The sequence below is a fragment of the Pseudonaja textilis genome, chromosome 3 (genome assembly GCF_049901715.1).
Source record: "Pseudonaja textilis isolate UNSWEBS1 chromosome 3, rPseTex1.2, whole genome shotgun sequence".
Classification (NCBI taxonomy): Eukaryota; Metazoa; Chordata; class Lepidosauria; order Squamata; family Elapidae; genus Pseudonaja; species Pseudonaja textilis.
In genome coordinates this window covers 1,389,530-1,413,555 of record NC_141992.1, presented here as the reverse complement: position 1 = coordinate 1,413,555, position 24,026 = coordinate 1,389,530, and the positions used below count along the sequence as shown (strand labels likewise).

Genomic DNA, 24,026 nt, shown 5'->3' with positions numbered 1-24,026 from the left:
GACCACCAAACTCATCCTTTTAAATCCCGCGGATCAGAAACCCTGGGAAAAATCCCCCAAATAAAGTCTGCAGGAAAATCCCCCACTCCGTTTTCCTCCCAATCGATCGTTCTTTACTTGGGATCACAGGATACCGTCTCCAGCTCCATTCTCAGGGAGGGAGGGAGGGAGGGAGAGAGAGAGAGAGAGAGAGAGAGAGAGAGAGAGAGAGAGAGGAGAGACTTTTGGCCTCATGCAAGGAAAACAGCAGAAGCCGCAGAAGTCTTTCTTTCTCTCCCCCCAACTCCGCCAGAAATGAGTTTTTGTGAGCCTCTTGGCGCAGGAGGCCTTGCAGGGTCCCAAAGACTCATTTCTGGCAGAGTTTGGGGGAGAGGAAGAAAGACTTTGGCTGCTTTCCTTGCGTGCAGCCAGAAGCAGAAGAAGAAAGAAGCAGAAAGAAGCAGCCCGGTGGCCAGGACAGGCGCGTGGGGTGAGTGGGGCAAGTCGCCCCCCCGCCCTTTCCCCACTCCCCTCACTCCCTTGTGTTGTTCGCAATGCAAGCGACACAAGCCTTGTGTTCCCACGGGCCATGTGGGCGGCGCAGCCTTGTGTTCCCGCACAGCCTGGATTAATTGCTTTGGGGGTGGGGGGATATTTCTGCGGACCACCAAAATTTTCTCGTGGACCATCAGAGGTCCCCAGCCCACCGGTTGGCGACCACCGGTCTAGTTCAACCCCCTTGCTCAAGGCAGGAAACCTTATATCATCCTGGGCAAGCGGTTGTCCAGAATTGGAAGGGATCTTGGGAGGCCTTCTAATCTAAGCCCCTGGTCAAGCTGGACACACGGATGTCCAATCCATGTCTTAAACGTCTCCAGTGATGGGGAAGCCGCTCCACTGGTTAATTGTGCTCACTGTCAGAAAATTTCTCCTTAATTTCCTTGATGAATTTCCCTCCGTTACTTTTTGTCCTGCCTTCTGGGGCTTTGGAGAAGAGGTGGAGCCTCCCTCTTCTTTGGGTCAGCCCCCCAAATGTTAGAAAACTGCCCTCAGGGCTCCCATATTCCTCCCCTTTCTTAAGTCTTTAGAAGGTAGGGACTATCTTACAGCCCTAGGAGTCTATGTGTCAACTTTGGAAGCTGAGTTTTACTCAGAAGCTTCCAGCCTGCCACGTGTTACTGCCTGGGAATTTTGGGAGGGTGGGAATTTTACAGAGAGGTGGAAAGTGGCACACAGCAACGTTCATCTTCTGACTAGCCATCCTGCACCTGGGAAAGACACGGTTGGAGGAAGGTCTCCAGTTGGGACGGCCGGCGATCGGATCATGTGATAAGACCGATGGGTGCAGGGGGTGATGGGGTTTGGAATTTTAATTACGCAGGGAAAACTCTCGGATTTGGGTTTTTCCCAGAGGTGCCAAGGTGGCAAGTTTAATAAGATGGAACTCTGAGGAAATGCTGGTCTTGGAGTTTGTCGCGTTGGAGTTGGTTACTTGGAATGCCGACACTACGATTGACCCAAGCAGGCTGTCTCTGGCTTGGAAGGGGGTGGGGGGCCCTGGCCCCACATGAGGTGGCTTGTACAAACACAAAACCAGGATTTATTCCAGGGTCTCAACTAGCCAGAGTGGGTTTTCTCCGAGAATCAAGCCCAGCACCACCGCTAAGCACATTCTCACCATTCCTTTCAGGTGAACCTTAAGTTTCCTCATTCTTTTTCTCCACCTAAGCTGGGAGGAGGGAACCATGTTGAGGCTTCGTTCAACCATCCAGGATTTAACCCTTGAAATGGCAGTTCCCTTCTTGGCCATTGTTAGGAATATGAGTCACCTAACAGGTATTTGGGTTAGAAATATATAAACCAGGATAAACGTTTTAGTACTGTCTCTTTAAGGGAATGCAAGAGTATGCAATTGGGTGTGGTTTCTCAAACGGCCATAAGATGGAGCCAGAAACCTGGATCATTTAGTCTGAGTCTCAGAAGAGAGTGTAAGTGTATCTCTGTTTCCTTCTGTTGGAAAGTATTGCAGTTGCTCCATTTCTTCTAATTGACTGATATTCCTGGATTTAATGTAAATCTGATACTGAACTGTTTTTGACACTGGAATTTGATATTTGGATTATCCCTGGATGAAAACTGACTGATTTTACCAGTGAATGACTTTGGATTGCTTATTTTGGACTTTGCTTAAACCTTTCTGGAAGTAAAAACCTCCATTTACTGTACAGTGTATCTGTGTGCTGTGTGTGTATTATTCCAACACTTCTCTCAAATACGTCTCTCTCTCATATGTGCTCATTCTCCTAACGGGGAATTACCTCAACAGCCATGATGGCAAGTCTTCGTTCCTGCCTCTCGGGACCCAGAAACCCATCCAAGATGGCATAGACAAGTAGCTCCTCGACTTACAAAAGTTCATTTAGCGAACGCTCAAAGTTCACGACGGCACTGAAAAACATGTGACCGAGGACCCGTTTTTCACAGTTCCCATCTTTGCGGCATCTCCAGCATCAGAATTCAGAAGCTTGGCCACTGGTTCATGTTTAAGTGTGAAAAATGGTTCCTGAGTCACTTGTGTATCAAACAAAGGTAAGTGTGGAAAGGGGCCGCAGGTGGCTTTCTTTCAGTGTCGTTGCAGCTTCAGTCACTAAACGAGCTGTTGTCAGTCGAGGACTCCCTGCAATCTGGAAAACGAGCACAGGACTGGGTTGAATGCATGTTTTACCGACAAAGAAACGGAGAGAAATATAGATCTGTTTCAAGCTCTTGAGCTCTCGTCAGCTGTTTATTTTTATTTTGTTTCTTTATTTGATTTGTCGAGCCTGTATTAGGTGACTGATGTAAGTATAAACATGAGTAAGAATACAGAAAGAAGTACGAATAAAAAGGAACATTAGGACAGGGACGGTGGGCACACTTATGGGCACACTTATGGGCACACTTATGGGCGCCCCTTGCAGACCTCTTAGGAATGGGGTGAGGTCTACAGTGGACAGTCTAAGGTTAAAGTTTTGGGAGGTTTGGGGAAGAAAGTAGCCACACCCTTTTCTGGGATTAGCTGACAAGAGCTCCAAAGCTTGAAATAGATCTATATATTAGTCTCCCTTTATTTCTTGGTCGGTAAATTTAAATTCAACACACACAAAAAATAGTTTGTCGCGGAAGCAGCGCCTGCCTGTGAAGCCTCCTGGATTGGGGCTGCGCTTGACCTACCTTTGGGTTGGGGGCTATTGGAGTCCTCCATGGACAGTTTCAGCTGCTGTATGAACTCCCCGCCATAGACGCTCCTCTCCTGCCAGATGTTCAGCAGCCGCTCCAAGGGCTTCTTGCACCCCTCGTCTGCCTCCCTGGAAGGGGGAGGAAAGGGCAAAGCGTAAAAAGCAGGGGCGGAAAACGGGGGTGCCAGGGGGAAGGGGTGCCATAGAGTCCTAGGGCTGGAAGGGACCTTGGAGGTCTTCTAGTCCAACCCCCCCCAATGCCCTAAGGGAGGGGTGTGCCTACTCTGCTCATCTTCCACACCCTTGTGAGGGGCGGAGCGGTTAGGAAGCCTGCACCAGCCAAGAGAAGTGGCCTCTGTACACCTGGTGTTTACTCATTCGTTGCTCGTGGGACCAATTCAGCATACAGGAAGTCCTTGGGTTACGGCCACCATTTTAAGCCCAACGTTTCTCTCGCTAAGTGAGAAATTCGTTAAGTGAATTTTGTCCCCCTTTCTGCGACTTTTTTTGGGGGGGGGTAGGTAAAAATTTTATTTGGGTTTTCGCAAAACATAATACAAATAAACTATCTTTTTGAGAACAGCAGGTTTCCAGGTTATCACTTCTCCATACAGACATAAACTCAATTACATATTCGTCTTTATATTCCGTTCCATATCTTGTAACTATTTTATCATTTCCCCAGTAATTTTTCCCTTCCCTTACTTTCTTCAACCTTATTTTTAATTATCTCATTCCTTTCCAAATTCAATTACATATCTTTTTCTAAGTTTCAGTATCTTTCTAATCATTATACTTATACTTTTGTCTGTCCTGTTTACAATTTCATATTTTCTTTTCTCATCGTCATCCCGGAAAGGAAAGGAAAACAATTCCCTCTCCTTCCAGGGATTAAAAAGCACGTTTTCCCCTGTAATTACTAACTAGAGTATAACACCTTTGTATCTTTTAATTATTATCCATTCAAATCTCATTGAAAATTTAATTTATGCCTTTACAAGTTAGTTTCTAACGTCTATTTTATGTCATATAATTCTTATCAACCGAAATTCTGCTTGGTACGTTCCCTTAAAAATACACACTAAATTCTGAAAAAAGAAAAAACATGTAACAATAGCAAATAAAATAATCGTTCTATTCCAATTCAGACCAACAATATTAATTTCAATCTTTTGCATTTCTTTTCAATTAAATTTTATAAATTGTTAAGAACAATTCAAATATTTCCATCCTTTCCTATTTTTGTTCCCTTTCTCTCTTTATTTAATTATTAACAAATACTCCATTGCCTAACATTACCAGTTATCATTTACTTTAATCACCTATATTTCATATTTTCTAGCTCATTACTGTTTCTAGCCCTTTTTGCAACTTTTTTCACCACGTTTGTTATGGGAATCCTCTCAGTTGACGAGTTAGTCCCACAGCTGTTTAATCTAATCCAGCTTCCCCCCAATTCTCACAAGGTCGCAAAAGGGGGACTGCGTGACCCCCCCAGGACACCGGGAGCATCATAAGTGTGAGATAGTGGCCAAACACCCGAATTTTGAACACGTGAAGGGCGAAAACTGGTCCTAAGTCCCCTTTTTTTCCAGTGGCGCTGTACCTTCGAACCTCCACTAAAAGAACATTAAGTTGAAATGTAGCGCACCTGCTAGGATTGACAAGGCAGCTTAATTCTTTATTAAAAAGAATTCAGTGCTTTCAAATATGCAGGGCTCTCTAATCAGCTGAGAAAGAAAATAAATACAGGTAGTCCTTGACTTACAATGGTTCATTTAGTGACCCTCTGAAGTCACAACAGCACTGGAAAAAGAGACTCAGGACCGTTTTTCACACTTACGGCCCTTTGCAGCACTCGCCCATGGTCACGTGATCAAAATCTGGACGCTTGGAGACAGGGAACTGGTTGGAGGAAATGTTGCGTTTTAAATTCGATCATGTGCCAGAATGCTTTCTATTAGGAATCATGTCCAAAAAATACAATAAGGATGAGCTATATTGGATTATACCTATTATTAGTGAGGCAAGGACAGCCTTTGCCCAGAAGTGGAAAGAGGCAGACATGCCGAGCAAAGGCGAAGTAATAAATAAAATCCTGATATGTGCTGAAATGGACAAGCTAACTTTAGGGATGAAAAATAAAGACAAGTCGGCATGTATTATGAAATTTGGGATCGATTTTATCACTGGTGGGAGCAGAGAGGAAGGTCTCATTAATAAGGACAACGAGTCTGCTTATAGAAAGGAAGCACAAGGGCTGACACTGTGGGGTAAAGAAAATAACCTTACACTTAACACCAAAAAAAACCCTAAAGAACTTATAATTGACTTCTGGAGGAAGAGAGATGTACATTTACCGCTGTACATAAACGGTGAGGAGGTGGAGAGGGTGGGAATTTTAAATTCCTGGGCACTTCTGTCTCGGAGGACTATGAATGCAAAGGTGCTTGTGAAGAAGGCACGGAAGAGGCTGCACTTCCTGAGAAGGCTCAGGGAGGTAACTCCATCTAAGCGCCTCCTTCTGTCCTGCTTCCGCAGCACCACTGAGAGTGTCCTGACATACGGCATCCTTGCATGGGATGGGAGCAGTTGTGGAGCGAAAAAAAAGGCTCTACAGAGAATCATTCAGACTGCCCAGAATATCATCGGGCTCCAGCTACCAGCCCTGGACGACACCTTCGCCTCTCGCTGTTTGAGGAAGTCGCACAACATTCTCAGCGACTCTTCCCATCCTGCTCACAATCTTTCCGAAGCTGTTGCCTTCTGGCAGGAACAGATACAGAACAATTAAAACTCGGACCACACGAGTTTCCTGAACAGTTTTTATCCCAGAGCTATAGTGGCACTTAACAATGAACTTAAGGACCACCATCAGTGAGCTGCTCTGTTGTGTGGAGGCTCGTGTGTTTTTAGGAGGCGGGGAATTAGGGTGGGTGGGTGGGTGTTGTCATATGTGTGTGCATGTTGAGTCTGGTCTCTGGGTGTTATGTGAATTTCGTTGTATGTATACTGTCTTTATACATACAATGACAATAAAGAATTCAATTCAATTCAAATGAATGTATGAGATGAAAATAGGACCAATGATGTTGGAAAATGTAATATGAGCGAAGAAATGTATATATGTATATATTTGAATAATTATATTTAGGAAAATATATATCTATATGATACTGAGCAAATGTTACGTCAAACTGACTTCACTACGTTCAATGTTTTTAATTGTTTTGTTCAATAACATATTTTTTTTAAATTAAAAAAAAAAACATTTAGATGCTTGGCAACTGACTCACACATTTACAACAGTCACTAACTTAACAACTGCAGGGACTCATGAAAAATAGGGCAAGAAATGTCATAAAATGGAGCTAAGCCCACTTAACACGTGTCTTGTGTAGCAGCAGAAATGTTTAGGCTCCCTTGTGGTCGTAAGTCAAGGACCGACCTGCTTCCCCACCCCAGTCTCTTCCCAGTTGGGCAATGTCCATCCTCAGTCCAAGTGGCCTGCAATTCACACCCATCTGGAGGGTGCCAATTTGGGGAAGTGCCCTCCTGAATCCACTTTTCCTAATCTCTCCTCCTCCCCCCCCCGCCCCGCGCTCCAGATAGCGTCCAGGCGGAAGGCCTCCTCTAAATAATGTCACACGGTCTTTAACTAGCTCGTAATATATTAGCTGCCAGGAAAGAACACGCAGCTGCTCGGTTTATAGCTTGCCCCACAGTGAGCGAACAGTCACCCGGTGACAGATGGAACGAACCAAGCAGAAAGACAATCTAGAAAGGAGAGAGAGAGAGAGAGAAATATCTGATAAATCCCCACCACTTGGGATGCTGACCTCACTTAAAAGCCTGTTCAGATACAGCCGAGGCGTGTGGAATAACTAACAGCTACACAAAACGGCCAACTGGGATCTGAAGGAGGCGTAGGGATATTTTTAAACGGGATTATTGGGGCTGCCAACATGCCAACCGCTGTGCTAGATTCTCCAAACCTATCGAGAAGCAGGAGGAGGAGGAGGAGGAGGAGGAGGAGGAGGAGGAGGAGGCCAATTTGCTGGGATCTGAGAATACTTGGCAGTGTGCAGAAAAGGGATAATGCCAGGAAACCGAAGCCAAGGTGGCGTGAAGCTAGGCCTTTCTCGTGACGTGTGGCCCTTGTGTGAGCATGAGAGGGTTTAACAGCTGTGTGAAGATTGGTTGTCTTCCAGTGGCTCCTCTTCTTCCCCTGCCACGAATGTGTTCCTTCGCTGCTCTCCTGCAGTTCGTCACATTTCTTTGCATCACAAAGAATGGAGCTATAAATACTTCACAACGTCTTCTGAGCAGGCGGCGGCCCCACTGCGCTTTTCCCAGGAAGAGAATCGCAATGGGACTGCAGTCAATCACCATCTAGACTAGAACTCACCGTCTCTCGGTGATGGGCCCCAAATCAGGCAGCCGGCTTAAAGCAGGGATTGAAACTCACTGTGTCCTGGGGATTAGCTCAAAGTCACCCAGCCGGCTTTCCCGCCTGGTACTAGAACTCCCCGTCTCCTGATAATTGGTCCAAAGTCACCCTGCTGGCTTTCATGCCTAAGGCAGAACTAGAACTCCCCGTCTCCTGATAATTGGTCCAAAGTCACCCAGCTGGCTTTCATGCCTAAGGCAGGACTAGAACTCTCAGTCTCCTGGTGATTGGCCCAAAGTCACCCTGCTGGCTTTCATGCCTAAGGCAGAACTAGAACTCCTGTCTCCTGATAATTGGTCCAAAGTCACCCTGCTGGCTTTCATGCCTAAGGCAGAACTAGAACTCCCCGTCTCCTGATAATTGGTCCAAAGTCACCCTGCTGGCTTTCATGCCTAAGGCAGAACTAGAACTCCCGTCTCCTGATAATTGGTCCAAAGTCACGCTGCTGGCTTTCATGCCTAAGGCAGAACTAGAACTCCCCGTCTCCTGATAATTGGTCCAAAGTCACCCTGCTGGCTTTCATGCCTAAGGCAGAACTAGAACTCCCCGTCTCCTGATTGGTCCAAAGTCACCCTGCTGGCTTTCATGTCTAAGAGCAGAACTAGAACTCCCTGTCTCCTGATAATTGGTCCAAAGTCACCCTGCTGGCTTTCATGTCTAATGCAGAACTAGAACTCCCCGTCTCCTGATAATTGGTCCAAAGTCACCCTGCTGGCTTTCATGCCTAAGGCAGAACTAGAACTCCCCGTCTCCTGATAATTGGTCCAAAGTCACCCTGCTGGCTTTCATGCCTAAGGCAGAACTAGAACTCCCGTCTCCTGATAATTGGTCCAAAGTCACCCTGCTGGCTTTCATGTCTAAGGCAGAACTAGAACTCCCGTCTCCTGATAATTGGTCCAGTCACCCTGCTGGCTTTCATGCCTAAGGCAGAACTAGAACTCCTCGTCTCCTGATAATTGGTCCAGTCACCCTGCTGGCTTTCATGCCTAAGGCAGAACTAGAACTCCCGTCTCCTGATAATTGGTCCAAAGTCACCCTGCTGGCTTTCATGTCTAAGGCAGAACTAGAACTCCTCGTCTCCTGATAATTGGTCCAAAGTCACCCTGCTGGCTTTCATGTCTAAGGCAGAACTAGAACTCCTCGTCTCCTGATAATTGGTCCAAAGTCACCCTGCTGGCTTTCATGCCTAAGGCAGAACTAGAACTATTCGCCTCCTGATTGGTCCAAAGTCACCCTGCTGGCTTTCATGCCTAAGGCAGAACTAGAACTCCCGTCTCCTGATAATTGGTCCAAAGTCACCCTGCTGGCTTTCATGTCTAAGGCAGAACTAGAACTCCTCGTCTCCTGATAATTGGTCCAAAGTCACCCTGCTGGCTTTCATGTCTAAGGCAGAACTAGAACTCCTCGTCTCCTGATAATTGGTCCAAAGTCACCCTGCTGGCTTTCATGTCTAAGGCAGAACTAGAACTCCTCGTCTCCTGATAATTGGTCCAAAGTCACCCTGCTGGCTTTCATGTCTAAGGCAGAACTAGAACTCCTCGTCTCCTGATAATTGGTCCAGTCACCCTGCTGGCTTTCATGCCTAAGGCAGAACTAGAACTCTTCGTCTCCTGATTGGTCCAAAGTCACCCTGCTGGCTTTCATGCCTAAGGCAGAACTAGAACTCCCCGTCTCCTGATAATTGGTCCAAAGTCACCCAGCTGGCTTTCATGCCTAAGGCAGAACTAGAACTCTTCGTCTCCTGATTGGTCCAAAGTCACCCTGCTGGCTTTCATGCCTAAGGCAGAACTAGAACTCCTCGTCTCCTGATAATTGGTCCAGTCACCCTGCTGGCTTTCATGCCTAAGGCAGAACTAGAACTCCCCGTCTCCTGATAATTGGTCCAAAGTCACCCTGCTGGCTTTCATGTCTAAGGCAGAACTAGAACTCCTCGTCTCCTGATAATTGGTCCAAAGTCACCCTGCCGGCTTTCATGTCTAAGGCAGAACTAGAACTCCTCGTCTCCTGATAATTGGTCCAAAGTCACCCTGCTGGCTTTCATGTCTAAGGCAGAACTAGAACTCCTCGTCTCCTGATAATTGGTCCAAAGTCACCCTGCTGGCTTTCATGCCTAAGGCAGAACTAGAACTCCCGTCTCCTGATAATTGGTCCAGTCACCCTGCTGGCTTTCATGCCTAAGGCAGAACTAGAACTCTTCGTCTCCTGATTGGTCCAAAGTCACCCTGCTGGCTTTCATGCCTAAGGCAGAACTAGAACTCCCGTCTCCTGATAATTGGTCCAAAGTCACCCAGCTGGCTTTCATGCCTAAGGCAGAACTAGAACTCCCCGTCTCCTGATAATTGGTCCAAAGTCACCCAGCTGGCTTTCATGCCTAAGGCAGAACTAGAACTCCCGTCTCCTGATAATTGGTCCAGTCACCCAGCTGGCTTTCATGCCTAAGGCAGAACTAGAACTCTCCGTCTCCTGATAATTGGTCCAAAGTCACCCTGCTGGCTTTCATGCCTAAGGCAGAACTAGAACTCCTCGTCTCCTGGTTTCTAGGCCAACACCTTAACTACTTGCAGTTAGTTGCAGTTGGGACGGTAAAGAGCTTTAATCTAAAACGTAGAAAACACAGAAAGATAGGAAATACAACGGCAGAAAAAGACTGAGTGGGTCCATGAAGTCTGCTGCTGTTTGAATTTTTTAATTCTCATTTTTTTAAAAAATGGCGTTGCCTACCGGACAAGTGTTTATCCCAAGTACGGCCAAGTGCAGCGTCACCTTGGAACGCAACTGCTTTGAAGCTCGTCCAATTTGGTAATGCGTTTTTCATGTGACGAGGTCGTCCCAGAGCTCACTGTTTGTTTGGTACGCAACGCAAAAGTTAGAACCTGTCGGTGTTGGCTGCCTCGTGACTCAGTCCGTTATTATTACTCGTGGGGAAAATCGGATGGGTACTCATCATTTTTGGGACTCGTGACACCTCCCGGAACCAATTGGCCATGGGAATCGAGGTACCAGGGTAGGTTGAAAACTCAATTGCTGACAACTGGCCCAATACCTTTGTTTGGAAGCGGTACAGGGTCTCCCTGCCCAAGCGGGGGGGGTTGGACTAGAAGACCTCCAAGGTCCCTTCCAGCTCTGTTATTCTGTTACCTGCCCTGGAAGAAAGCCGGTTCCCTTTCTGGGAAATCATCCTTTTTAACTTGATGGTTGAACTTCTCTTCCTGTCAGTCAGAGGCGATGCCCCATTTAGCTCTAATCAGATACCCCTTGTGCGATCCTGTGCAGAGAGAACCCCCCCCCATACACACACACACACACACACCAAAACCTGCATCTTACAATGCCATTGCAGTCTGACAGACGATGGCAAAGGCTGTGAGAAACAGAAAAAGCTACCTGCATACAAAGACAAATACACACACAAACAAATACACCACCACGCACACATTGGGCAACCTCTTCTCATCCGTACTGCAGCAAGGACAAAGGAACATTTCAGAGGAAGATCCAATTGGCAGCCCTTCTGGACACGTAGCCCACGTTTTACGGAAAACACCACAAGACACAAAGGTCTGCAGAGGTTTCCCATCACCCAGGTCATGGTTGTCGCAAAGGTGCTTTTTCCAAGAGGCAACTGGACTTTTCTTGGTTTTTTTTTCTTTGAAGACGTTTCGCTTCTCATCCCAGAAGCTTCTTCAGCCCATGACTCGATGGTGGGGAATGGAAAGATTTACACCCCTTGCAGACAGCTGGTCATTTGCATCCTTTTGGAGGGTCACTGAGGCCACTTGGAGGTTTATACCTGTGACCTGGATGACTGAGAATCTCTACAGATTTTCAGCCATACAATTTGGGATGAACACCCTTCCAATGGCGTAGGGGCATGAACGGGATTTCCAGAAAAATGGCAGACTACAGGAACCATTGGCACAACGCAGGTCAGCTTGAGGTCACAGACAAACCTCCAAGCGGCCTCAACAACCCTCTACAAGGAGGCAAATGGCCAGCTGTCTGCAAGGAGGATCAATCCGTCCATTCCCCACCATCCAGTCCTGGGCTGAAGAAGCTTCTTGGAAGAGGAGCGAAACGTCTTCAAGGAAAAACCAAGAAAGGTCCAGTTGAGTCTTGGAAAGAAAAGCCCCTTTGGGACAACCAGGACACACAATATTTCAGTAGCAGGAGAAAACCCCACGGCCTCGAGCCGCTGTCTTTTGGAATAACTGCAACAGGGGTGAGTTCCGTGAAAAGCGCTGATGCCAACCTGGGTGCCAGCAGCCAACCCCACACGAGAGACAGACAAGCCAGGAAGGCATTGTACCGACCTGGCCACGTGTGAAAAAGCATCCACGAGCACCGATTCGAATTCCTTCGTAAACTCGGGTCCTTTCTTTTTACTGTTCTGAATGACATCGTTCGCCAAGTATAGGAAAGTGAGCTTCCTACTTGATTTGGCTGGAAAAGGTAAGAGAGAAATAATAATAATAATAATATTTAGGTAACATGACATTGGAACCACATCTCAGATTTTCATATTCCCATGTGTTTGGAAGCTGGGATATTAAAAACAAAAAACAAAACATAACAAAACACGATGTATTGAATTTATCTCCTGCCTGAAATCTGATAAAGGAAATAGCTTAGAATCCATCCACATTGAGGGACAGAAAAATAATCTCATAAACACCCTTGCGGCTTTGACTTAAACAAGGTCTCCGGAGAGAATGGAGAAATCTTTTATCCGAATGTGACCTGCAGGTTCAGTGCCATGACAGAGTCAAGAATGTTACACGGCCTCCTTCAAAACAGCAAAGTTTAAAGGACGGGGAAAATTAAAAAAAAAAAAGCTAACCTGATGTCACAGCAGTAGTTTATTTATTTATTTATTTATTTACAGTATTGATACTCTGCCCCAAACCGCAAACACTCTTTTAAGAATTTAAACCACAATTATGAGAGCTGCAGGTTGTCCTTCCGTTTGCATCATTCATTTACTGACCTACAGAGGAATGATGGAGTCTGTCATCTGCACCTCTATGACTGTCTGGTTTGGCTCTGCAACCCAACAGGACAGACACAGAATTCAGAGAGGAATCGGGACTGCAGAAAAAACAATGGCTACCCACCTGCCTTCCATGGGGAACCTGTATCCTACACGAGTCAAAAAGAGGGCTGTGAAAATATCTACAGACCCCTCACATCCTGGACATAAACTGGTTCAACTCCTACCCTCAAAACGATGCTATAGAGCACTGCACACCACAACAACTACACACAAGGACGGTTTTTCCCTGAACGCCATCGCTCTGCTAAACATATAATTCCCCCAACGCTGTCCAACTATTTACAAAGTCTGCACCATTATTACTATTAATCTTGTCTTCACTCCTTATCACCCATCCCCTCCCACTTGTGACTGTATCACTGTAACTTTGTAGCTTGTAACCTTACAATTTATATGGACTGTTTGATTGCTTATTGTACCCTATGACTATCATTAAGTGTTGGACCTGATGATTCTTGACTCTTGACGGATGTCTCTTTTCTTTTATGTACATTGGGAGCACTTGCACCAAAGACAAATTCCTTGTGTGTCGAATCACCCTTGGTCAATAAAGATTTCTATTCTATTCTATTCTATTCTATTCTATTCTATTCTATTCTAATTTCTATTCTATTCTATTCTAATTTCTATTCTATTCTTTTTTCTATTCTTTTTCTATTCTTTTTCTATTCTATTCTACTTTTTCTATTCTATTCTATTATAATTTCTATTCTATTCTATTCTTTTTCTATTCTATTCTTTTTCTATTCTATTGTATTCTACTCTATTCTTTTTCTATTCTATTCTAATTTCTATTCTATTCTATTCTATTCTATTCTATTGTATTCTACTCTACTCTACTCTATTCTTTTTCTATTCTTTTTCTATTCTATTCTATTCTATTCTATTTCTATTCTACTTTACTCTATTCTTTTTCTATTCTATTCTATTCTACTCTACTCTACTCTACTCTACTCTACTCTACTCTACTCTACTCTACTCTACTCTACTCTACTCTACTCTACTCTACTCTACTCTACTCTACTCTACTCTCTTTCAAAGTTACAATGGCAGTGGAAAAAAAAGGAGATTTACAACCATATACCTCACACGTGCAACCCTGGCAGCATCCTGAGGGTCACATAATCAAAATTCAGGCTCTTGCCTGGCAAGGCTGCATGCATTTACGATGCTTGCAATGTTCCAAGATCACAGGATTCCCCACTGGCGGCCGTGCCAGCCAACTTCCAACAAGCAAAAGGGGAGCCTGATTTGCTTAACAACACACTTTAAAAAAAAAACAACCCATCATATCTCTGATGACCGTTTGTAAGGAACCAAAGGCCACTGGAAACTAAACAGCTGTCTCGCTTAGCAACAGAAAGGTGTGGTCGTACTCCTGGTTTTAAAAGTCCCCATCAGCCAAAAATCTTCTCACAAGCCAAGGCCAGAACTCAGAAGCAAACTAGAGGGAAGACTTTCCTCGCCACAAAGGAAAAACGAAAAACAGGCATGGCATCCCTGAAGATGCAAAAGGATGGTGCCAAACCCCCTTGTGTGTCAGTGTGTGTGTCAGTGTGTGTGTGTGTGTGTGGCCAGCTGCATCGAGAGAGGGATGGAATCAAGATTACAAGAAGGGATGGTAGCGTATTTTAATACTTTAGAAAGGCCACACTTGGGATGTTGCAGGCAGTTTGGGTTGGCACAATATAAAACGGACGCTGGAAAGAGTGGCCTTCATTGGAGGTCTTCCAAGAAAAGACATTTGCTCGGAATGGCATAGGGTCTCCCAGTCAAGAAGGGGGCTAGACTAGAGGACCTCCAAGCCCCTTTCCAACTCCTGTTATTCTAAAATTACCACCCAGGGGTCCTAGCCCGCCCCAAAACACCAGGGAATTAATTTCTAGAAGCCTGGCCCTCTGACAAATCAGCCACCAATACCCACATAGGCATTAACATCTGCAGACTATGCAAAAGAGGAAATCAGCCAGCCCCAAAAGGGAACAAAAATAAGACGCCGTCACCCCTCCACCAGCCCTCAGATCAGCAGAGATTAACTCCAAGGTTAGCATCAGACCAGCAATCCAGCAAACTAAGACCCCAGTCAGGAAGCTGCCAAAGAAGCCAACAGCAAAAGGCCCAACCACAGAATCTCTAAGACCGCCCACATCCACACGGACAGGCAAGCCTCTAGAATATAAACTGACGGCGAACCGCACGCCTTACTATCACTGATGATGTTACCTAGTTGGGCCATGAAACGCCTGCAAGAAAACAAGCCAGCTCAGAGAGCCCCAAGGACCCCACAATCTTCCTCCTCCTCCTCCTCCTCCTTCCACAACCCTGCTCCCTTCTAGCACTGACCATGTAATCTAGCTGGGTCATGAAACAGCTGTGAGAAAACAACCAAGCTCAAGAGAGCCCCAAGGACTCCACTGTCCTCTTCCTCCTCCTCCTCTTTCTTCCCTTCCCCTCCTTGTAAATCCTTCCAGCGCTGATGGTGATCCCTAGTTGGGTCATGAAACATCTTCAAGGAAACGACCCAGGTCAGAGAGCACCAAGGACCCCACAGTCCATCCTCCTCCTCCTCCTCCTCTTCTTTCCCTCCCTCCTCCTCCCTGTAAACCCCTCTAGTGCTGATGTTCCCCAGTTGGGTCATGAAACATCTGCAGGGAAACGACCCAGTTCAGAGACCACCAAGGACCCCATAGTTCTCCTCCTCCCGCCCCTCCTCCTCCTCCCCCTCCTCCCTGCAACTTCCCCTCCCTTCTAGCACTGATAGTGTTCCCTGGTTGGGTCATGAAACATCTGCAGGGAAACAACCCAGGTCAGAGAGCACCCAGGACCCCTCATTTCAACCCCGAACTACGAGCAGTCTCCTTCAAAATCACCACTCTCTGAAACTTGCCTTTTTTTAAAAGAAAAGAGAAAGAAAAAGAAAAGCCTTGGGTTTTTCCTAGAGCTCCAGGTAGGGAGAAGGAGCACTGATCAAAGCAGCCCCTTGGCTGTGCTTTGGGCTGGAGCGTGGGAACTGCGGCATCTGGGCTGCGTCCTTTCAACAGCAGCTCCTCTTTTGCATCACGGACACCATCGGCCGAGGGTTAGAACATCTTTTCAAAGCCAACCAAGCAGGTTAACAAGACAAGGTGAAGGGGGGGGCAGGGGGCTGCTCTTCAGGCCCTCCTAAAAGGCGGCTGGAGAAGGGAAGGCGCTGCTGGGGGGGGGCACTGGCTTTGTGAAGGCACAAGGACGCCATTTAAGTGCAGCAGCTCAGCACGGCAGGCTCAGCAGGGCAGGGTGGCAAAGCAGCCGAAGCGCATGGCAGAGGACGGCCTGGCTAAAGCCTCAGACTGGCGGATAGGCAGGCCCACATATGGGCAAGATGGGCAGCACTGCATTTTACTAACGACAGGATAACAATAAAATAAAATGCAGAAAGATTGTTCCCCTTTACTCTTGTAGAGGTAATCCTTGGCTTACTTGTCAGCGTTCCAACTCACCAACTCCAAACCAATAAACTCTGAGACACACATTTCCTCTAAATTCCACTGTCACCCTTGGAAGCCCTATTAGCGCCGAACGCTTCTTACGCTGCCACCTTCTTGAGCCTGGGAAAGTGGAGGGGGGGGGGGATTTCTTGGGAGTGTATGTAGTTAGACACAACAGCATTCTTCTTCTAAATCAAGGTCGTGTTCTTTCTGCACCTGGGTGGGAGGACGTGTCAAGTTGGGATGGAGGGGGATTGGGGCATGTGATGCCATGACGGGTGCAGGGGGTGGATTTGTCATTTTTTACTTATTGCAGGGAAGCCGGAACTTTCAGGTTCAGGATGCCCCAGATGTGCCAGTTTACTGTCCAAATGAGACAGAACTTTGTCTCGGAGTTACTGGTTGGAGTGGAGGTTTTCTGGAACACTGACATCCATTTTATTAGAGTTGTCATATTGGTATACCTGGTAAAAACCTGAATGTGAGAGCTCCAGGATTTCCCTGCATAATTAAAAAAAATCCCTGCACCCACCAATCCATCACACGGCCCAACCAAATCTCCTTCCCCACTGGAGATATCCTTCCAGACACTTCTCTCCAAGTGCAGGGAAGCTTGTCCTTGACTCTCTGAGAAAGAATGTTATTGTGTCTAGTCTTCTACGCCACTATTAAATCCTCCCTCCCAGATTCCCAGGCACCGAATGTGGCAGCCTCAAAGCTTCCAAGTAAAAAAGTGGCCTCCAATGCTGACACTTACAGCCATTCATTTAGAGTGACCATGCTCTCTGAGATGGCTGGTTTTCTAGCCCAGGTTTCATGACCCAAGTAGGGAACATTTTCAGTGCTAGATGGGAGTGGGGTGTGCGGAGGAGGAGCGGGGAGGAAAAGAAAGAGGAGGAGGAGGACTGTGAAGTCCTTGATGCTCTCTGAGCTTGGCGCTTTTCTTGCAGATGTTTCATGACCCAACTAGGGAACATTTCCAGTGCTAGAAGGGAAGGGAGTCTGCTTTATACTGATGACGTTCCCTAGTTGGGTCATGAAAGGTCTGCAAGAAAACAGCGAAGCTCAGAGAGAGCACCCAGGACCCCACAGTCCGTCCGTCCTTCCTTCCTTCCTTCCTTCCTTCCTTCCTTCCTTCCTTCCTTCCTTCCTTCCTTTTCCTCCTCTCCCCTTCCTTCTAGCACTGATGATGTTCCCTAGTTGGGTCATGAAACGTCTGCAAGAAAAGTACCAAGCTCAGAGAGCATCAAGGATTTCACAGTCCTCCTCCTCCACCACCATCAACAAGTTCAGAGGGGACCAGGGACCCCTCAAAGAACTAATCCACAGGGCTTCTCCAGCTATATACAGGTAGTCCTCGACTTATGACCACAATTGAGCCCGATACTTCTGTTGCTAAGTGAAACGCCTGTGAGTCTGCCCCATTTTATGACTTTTCTTCTCCCAGTTGATAAGTGAATCACTGCTGTTAGTAAGTTGGCAACAAGGTTGTGAAGTGAATCTGGCTTCCCCATTGACTTGCCTTGTCAGAAGGTCGTAAAAGGGGATCCCATGACCCCAGGACACAGCAACGGTCATAAATATGAGTCAGTTGCCAAAGCGACTGAATGTTGAGCCCGTGGCCACGGAGATCAAATGTTGTAAGTGCGAAAAACATTCCTAAGTCACTCTTTTTAAAGTACCGTTGTAACTTTGAACGGTCACTAATTGTTGTAAGTTGTGGGCTGCCTGTGATATCACCAAAAAGAACCCAGTGGGTGGGGAGAAGTATCACCATCCAGGCCAATGGAGGGGGTTCCTTCACCTATACAGGCAAGTGCCACTGAGCCAGCTTGCTCGTGCTGCCGCTTCTATGCCAGCTGCAAGGACGGGCACCAAGCCGTAGAACAGGGTGAAAAGTTATCAGCATGCAGCCACGTCACGACTGGTGAAAACAAACGTTATCTCCCAGAACAGCTTTAAGCAAGAGCCAGTGCGACTGAGGCGGCTCTCGGCAGGGAGGGGCTGGTTTGGGCACCGACGTTCCTCCTTCTAAGACTAAGAAAGCTTCACTTCTGCCAAACTCGAAAAGCAGACAGAGTAATTTACGGATCAGCCTCTGGCCACCTGTAGAGGCTTCCGTGTCAGAAGGCAAGACCTCAAACCCAATTCCTGGACTTATCGGAATAGTTAGGAATTGTAAACTACCACCACGAATATCAGGACCAAGAAAGAAAATAACCGAAAACATTGATTTAATAGCTGCCAAACGCCAGTTCTTCCTTTTTTAAAAAAATAAAGCAGATAGCTTATTTCGGGGTGGGTGGGTAGTTTATTTGCAGTTGTTCAAATCATACTAATGAATAACGCCCTGCTAGTAATAGCAGCCCTCTTCTCTGACTGTTCTGACCCAAACCTTGTTCCAAGGAAACAAACACGAAACAGAGGTAACGGCACAACCTTTTCATGATTCTTTATGAATTCTGTTCCTTCCCGGTTAAAAGGCTCTTTCAAACTCATTGTCTCTAATAAGAACAAGCCTTGCCAAGGTCGTGCAAAGGCTGCCAACAACACGAGATAAAGTTGCCACGAAGTATCTCAAATACAAAGAGTCTCCAAACACCAAGCAAGAGAGTCCAAGCTTCCACAAAAGGCTTGAGTGCAAAAACTTCTTTGCTTCCTGCAAAGAACTCTGGTTTCTCAGCTGGCTTTTATCCCTTAAGGAGGGACCATCACCTTGCAGCCTTAATCCCAAGTCGCCCGTGCGTCATGGTTGTCCCAAAGGTGTTTTTTTTTCAAAAGGCAACTAGGCTTTGTTTTTTCCTTGAAGACGTTTCGCTTCTCATCCAAGAAGCTTTTGAAAAAAAAAAAAACATACACCCTTGGCATACATCTCTCTGACAATTCTTTGCTCCTTGGGTGGGCAGAACCACGCTGAATGTAGAGTGTCCCATCCATACCACAGGATCAGGAGATCAGAAAGACCTGTGGAGTCCTGGGTGCTCTCTTGAGTTGGTAGCAGACGTTCCATGAGCCAACTATTGTTCAAAGAAAGTTCAAAACATCCTCAAAGATCCATCTCATCCTGAGCACCTCCCCATTTTTGTGAACTATTACCATCGGGCAGACGATACAGGATAATAATAAAAACAAGGACAAACAGGCTGAAAAACAGCTTCTATCCCAGGGCTGTAGCTCTATTGAAGTCTACTGTATTGTGCAACATTAATGCGGTATCAGGGGTTTTCAATTCAATTGTATAGAACCCTGATGGCGAATCTATGCAGGCATGCCAGAGGTGGCACACAGAGTGCTCTCTGTGGGGACGCGAGCCATCGCCCCAGCTCAGCTCAGCCGCGCATGCATGCACCTCCTGCTAGCCAGCTGGTCTTCAGGTCTCTGCTGCGCATGCACGGGGGAGCAGGGCGCATGCCGGGAATCAGGGCACATGGGCAAGTGGGTCAGGGAGCATGTGTGGAGGGAGGGCGCACGCGTGGGGATGTGCGCATATTGTATTTGGGGAAAGCGCATGCGAACTCCGGGCATTCAGTGCTGAAAATGTTAACCATCAAGGATGTGTGGGTTTTTTTTTTTTAAATGTGTAATGTACACTCAAAATGGCATTTAATTTTGTTGTGTGAGGTACAATGACAATAAAGTAAACTATGCTGATGATGTGACCCAGCTGTGTCATGAAATGTCTGCAAGAAAAACCACCTGGCCTAATAAATCCATAAAAGAAATAAAACTGCGGAATCTCCAGGAAGGAAGAAGAAAAAAGCTTTTCCCTCAAGAGCTCTGCCAAGTTGCAACAGAGAGATGCCACCTCCCAGAGCCCAGGCACCAGACCCCTTCAATGTTCACAGGTGTACCTGCCCTTGATCATCACACCTGAGAGCAAAACCTGGATGTGTGTATATCTCCATATATCGTACTGGAGGCTCAGCAAGCACATTTCATAGCTCTTTTTGATCCATCTACATTTGTCCCTACTGTAACCCTGAGGACACAGATAAACCTCCAAGTGGCCTTAACAATCTTCTAAAAGGATGCAAACGATCAGCTGTCTGCAAGGAACATCAATCCTTCCACTGCCCCCCATCCAGCCAGAGCCGAAGAAGCTTCTTGGATGAGAAGCGAAACGTCTTCAGTGGAAAAACTAGAAAGTCCAGTTGCCTCTTGCAAAAAAGCAACCGTGACCAGCATAACTGAGAATCTCTTGCTGGTCTTGGCTGAACTGTGGCCATTTTCTTTTTGTAGCTTTTCCTCTAAGGAGGTTTCTCTTCTCACAGCTTCAGGGCTGACACCACCTGGAGCTAAAGGGACGGGAGGGGACGGGTGTGTGTGTGTGTTGTTATAGAAATAGCTGGGGTATTGCAGCCAAAATAAAATTCTTCGCCCTGGGAATCAAGAACGGTGGTGCAGGTGTTCAAAGGGTGGAGACTGAGGTCGCCTAGCAACTGGGCTGTATGCTGATTGGACCGTGTGACTGGAGATCCTGGGGGGGGGGGGAGTGACAAAGTTTTACTTTGGGTGAAAAACCTGCGGCAACTTAGAGCCGGTTTTCCACCAGGAATGTGCCAATTTGATATGTCCCAAATAAAATGTCCTTTGAGGAATACGCCTGCCTCGGAGTTCTTATTGAATGGGATGTATTGATTACTTGGGACCGTGGCATCCCTGGGGTCACGTGATCAAAATTCAGACACCTGGCAACCGACTCGTATTTATGACGTTCAGCGTCCCTCTTGTGACCTTCTGACCATCAAAGTTCATGGGGAAGCCGGATTCACTTAACAACCCTGTCGCTAATTGAAGCGATTTGCTTAGACTTAGAATAACTTGATTGTCACTTTGAATGTACACTAATCGAATGTACGCATACCTTAAAATGAAATTTCATTGCATAAATGGTCACCACCTCCAATATACACTACATAAACATGACTAAATACATACATAAATATATAATTGTGCATATAGCCACATATATTATGACACAGAGAAACAACACAGTCCTAGTTCGGATGCATGCATGTACATGGTGAGAGAAACGAATCTTGCGAGTTTAGCAGATGGATGGCATAGGGAACAAAGAACCTGGTTGTCCTGCTAGAAATAACAACTCAACAACTGGGCCAAGAAAGGTCATAAAATCGGGGCAAAATTCACTTAACAAAAGCAACAGAAATTTAGGGCTCAACTGTGGTCATAAGTGGAGGACTCCCTGTACAATTAACATTGTCTGGGGTTCAACGATGGGGTTGCAGGTGGCTCCAAGGCCTCGAAGTTAAACTTCTGTGAATTACTTGAGGGCAGGACAAGAAGGAGAGAAGCATCCTAGAACTAAGAAATTTCCTGACAGTGAGGACAATTAACCAGTGGAACTGCTTGCCACTAGAACTTTTGGATGCTCCTTCCCTGGAGGTTTTTAAGAAGAGATTAGACAAAGATAAGATAATATGTTATAACTGATTACAATAAAATGAATATTATGAATTAGGCTTTGTAAAAGTTGAGATTTGCTCGAAAAGAATGATGTGAATTTATAATTAAAGTCTAATAAGGAGTTAACAATGATGTAACATAACATGCATAGTTGATCTATAGAATATGAATTTTAATAACGCACTTAGAAGGGAAAGACTGTTGATATTGCGCACAAAAGATATGTACCAACCGACACATTGTACAATGGAAAGATGTTTTTACTTGATGTTTTATGTTTGTATTTGTTAATGTCTGTGTTAAAATAAACTTTTAATTAAAAAAGATTAGACAATCATTTGTCTGAAATGGTATAAGATCTCCTGCCTGACCAGGGGGCTGGACTAGAAGATCTCCGAGGTCCCTTCCAAACCTCTTATTCAAATTCTAATACTTGAATATTTCCCCATGACACATTTTCACAGCTACCCAACTAGGCACCCACTACAAATCTTAAGTGAAGGAGGTGAAGAAGCTTCTGGGATGAGAAGCGAAACGTCTGCAAGGGATGTGACAGCCCAACAAATCAGACAAGGGGCCACGTGACCACACATGGCCAGTGCTTGAAAACAGCATATCCACATAACGTGGCTTCCCAGGGTGTGACCTCCATTTGCAAACTTCTCGGCCTCCTTCCCACAAGCAAAGTCAGTGAGGGAAGCCAGATTTGCTTAGCGACCGCATGATTCACTCAACAACGGCAGCGTTTCACCAAACAGTCCCAGTCAAAAAAGATCGTCCAATCTAGTGTGGACTCACTTCACCGCCTTGCTTAGCAACATAAATTCTGGGTCTGGCTGCAGTCGTAAAACCGACTGCCCAGGTGGTCCTTGACTTACAACCACAACTGAGCCCAACCTTTTTTTGTGGCTCAGCAAGAGATTTGTGACGTTTGACCTGTTTTTACGACGTTTCTTGCCACGGTTAAGTGAATCATTGCAGTGCTTAAATTAGTAACACCGTCGTTAAGTGGATCTGGTCCCCCCCCCCATTAACTTGGTTGTCAGAAGGTTGCCAAAGGGGATCAGGTGACCCCAGGGATAATCAGATAATCAGTGTTGGAAGGGACCTTGTAGGTCATCTAGTCCAACCCCCACCCAAGCAGGAGACCCTACCCCATTTCTGACAGGTGGCAGTCCAGTCTCTTCTTGGAAGTCTCAAGGAGACATTGCAACCGACATAAAGGTGAGTCTCTGCCAAACATTTGAATATAAACCATGTGACTATGAGAATGGTCGTAAATGTGAAAAACAGTCATAAGTCACTTTTTTCAGGCCCTTGTAACTTTGAATGGTCACTAAACGAACCACTGAAAGTCGAGGATTCCCTGTACAGGATAAACTGGAGCCTGGAGAACTGAAGCAACCCAGGCGACCCAAATTTCCTGGTGGGTAAAGAGGACTCCTCGTCTTATGACCACAATGGAGCCCCAAATTTCCCGTGGCCAAGCGAGACCGTTGTTAAGCGAGTTCTGCGTTTTTTTTGCAACCTTTCTTGCTTGCCACAGTTGTTTACGTGAATCACTGCAGCTGTTCACCACACAGTTGTTAAGTGAGTCCCATTGACTTGCAAAAGATCACATGATACACACACACACACACACACACACACACACACAGAGCAACGGTCATAAATGTGAGTCCGTTGCCAAGCATCTGCATTTGGACTCCCCTGACGGTGGGGGTGGGGAGGGCGGGAAATGCTGCGGCGGTCGTAAGTGCGAGGTCTGGCCACGAGGCACCTTTCCCCTCCCATAACTTCGTTATAACTTCGGACAGGCCACTAAGCGAATCGTTAAAAGTCGAAGACTACCCGTATCCGACCCAGGCCCGGAGATGAAGCCCTTCAGACCCCCCACCCTCAAAACAATACGCCCTGTGGGCCTCTCCTCCCGCCCGCCACCCCTCCCCGCCCCCTCAAGGGCCAGAAGGCGCCCGGCTGCCCTCCACGCCGGGGGAGAGCCTGGCCGGGGATGATGGTCGGTCCCCGGCCGCTTTTTACGCGGCGCTTGCGGCTCGCTGGCCTCCCTCACCCTTGCGGAGCTCTCGGTGCCAGACGACGACGATGGGCCCGGCGTGCTTGCGGTGGTGGATGAGCCACAGGCTCAGCGTCTGCACGCTCTGCTGCGAGTTGCTCAGCTCCGACAGCTTCCGCTCCAGCGCCGACTCCGAGAACGACGACATGGCGGCGGGGATTTCGCCCGACCCGACCCGGCCTGGCCTGGCTGGACCGGGCCCCCGGCCTCAGGGGCGACCAACCGCCACAAAATGGCCGTCCGCCCTTTCACCCTGGCGCCGCCGAAGGTCAGAGGGCGGCATGCTACGGGTCGCCGGAAGGGTCAGCGGCGGCGAGAGAGAGGAGGGGCGAGTTGCCAAGTGACCACGGGGGAGCTTGAG

The 24,026-nt window shown here is 46.8% G+C and overlaps 1 protein-coding gene across 1 annotated transcript in view; it reads right to left on the bottom strand.

The window, feature by feature from the left end:
* The window catches only part of RPRD1B (regulation of nuclear pre-mRNA domain containing 1B), a 50,262-nt gene extending 26,350 nt beyond the window's left edge, over positions 1-23,912 (bottom strand). Inside the window, exons 1-3 of the mRNA XM_087931959.1 lie at positions 23,663-23,912; positions 11,958-12,087; positions 3,193-3,326 (exon numbers count right to left, since the gene is read on the bottom strand). Of these exons, the coding sequence (XP_087788085.1) occupies positions 3,193-3,326; positions 11,958-12,087; positions 23,663-23,813 (415 nt within the window). The 5' untranslated portion in view covers positions 23,814-23,912. The remainder of the gene's footprint in view (positions 1-3,192; positions 3,327-11,957; positions 12,088-23,662) is intronic.
* Between the last annotated feature and the right edge of the window lie 114 nt (positions 23,913-24,026).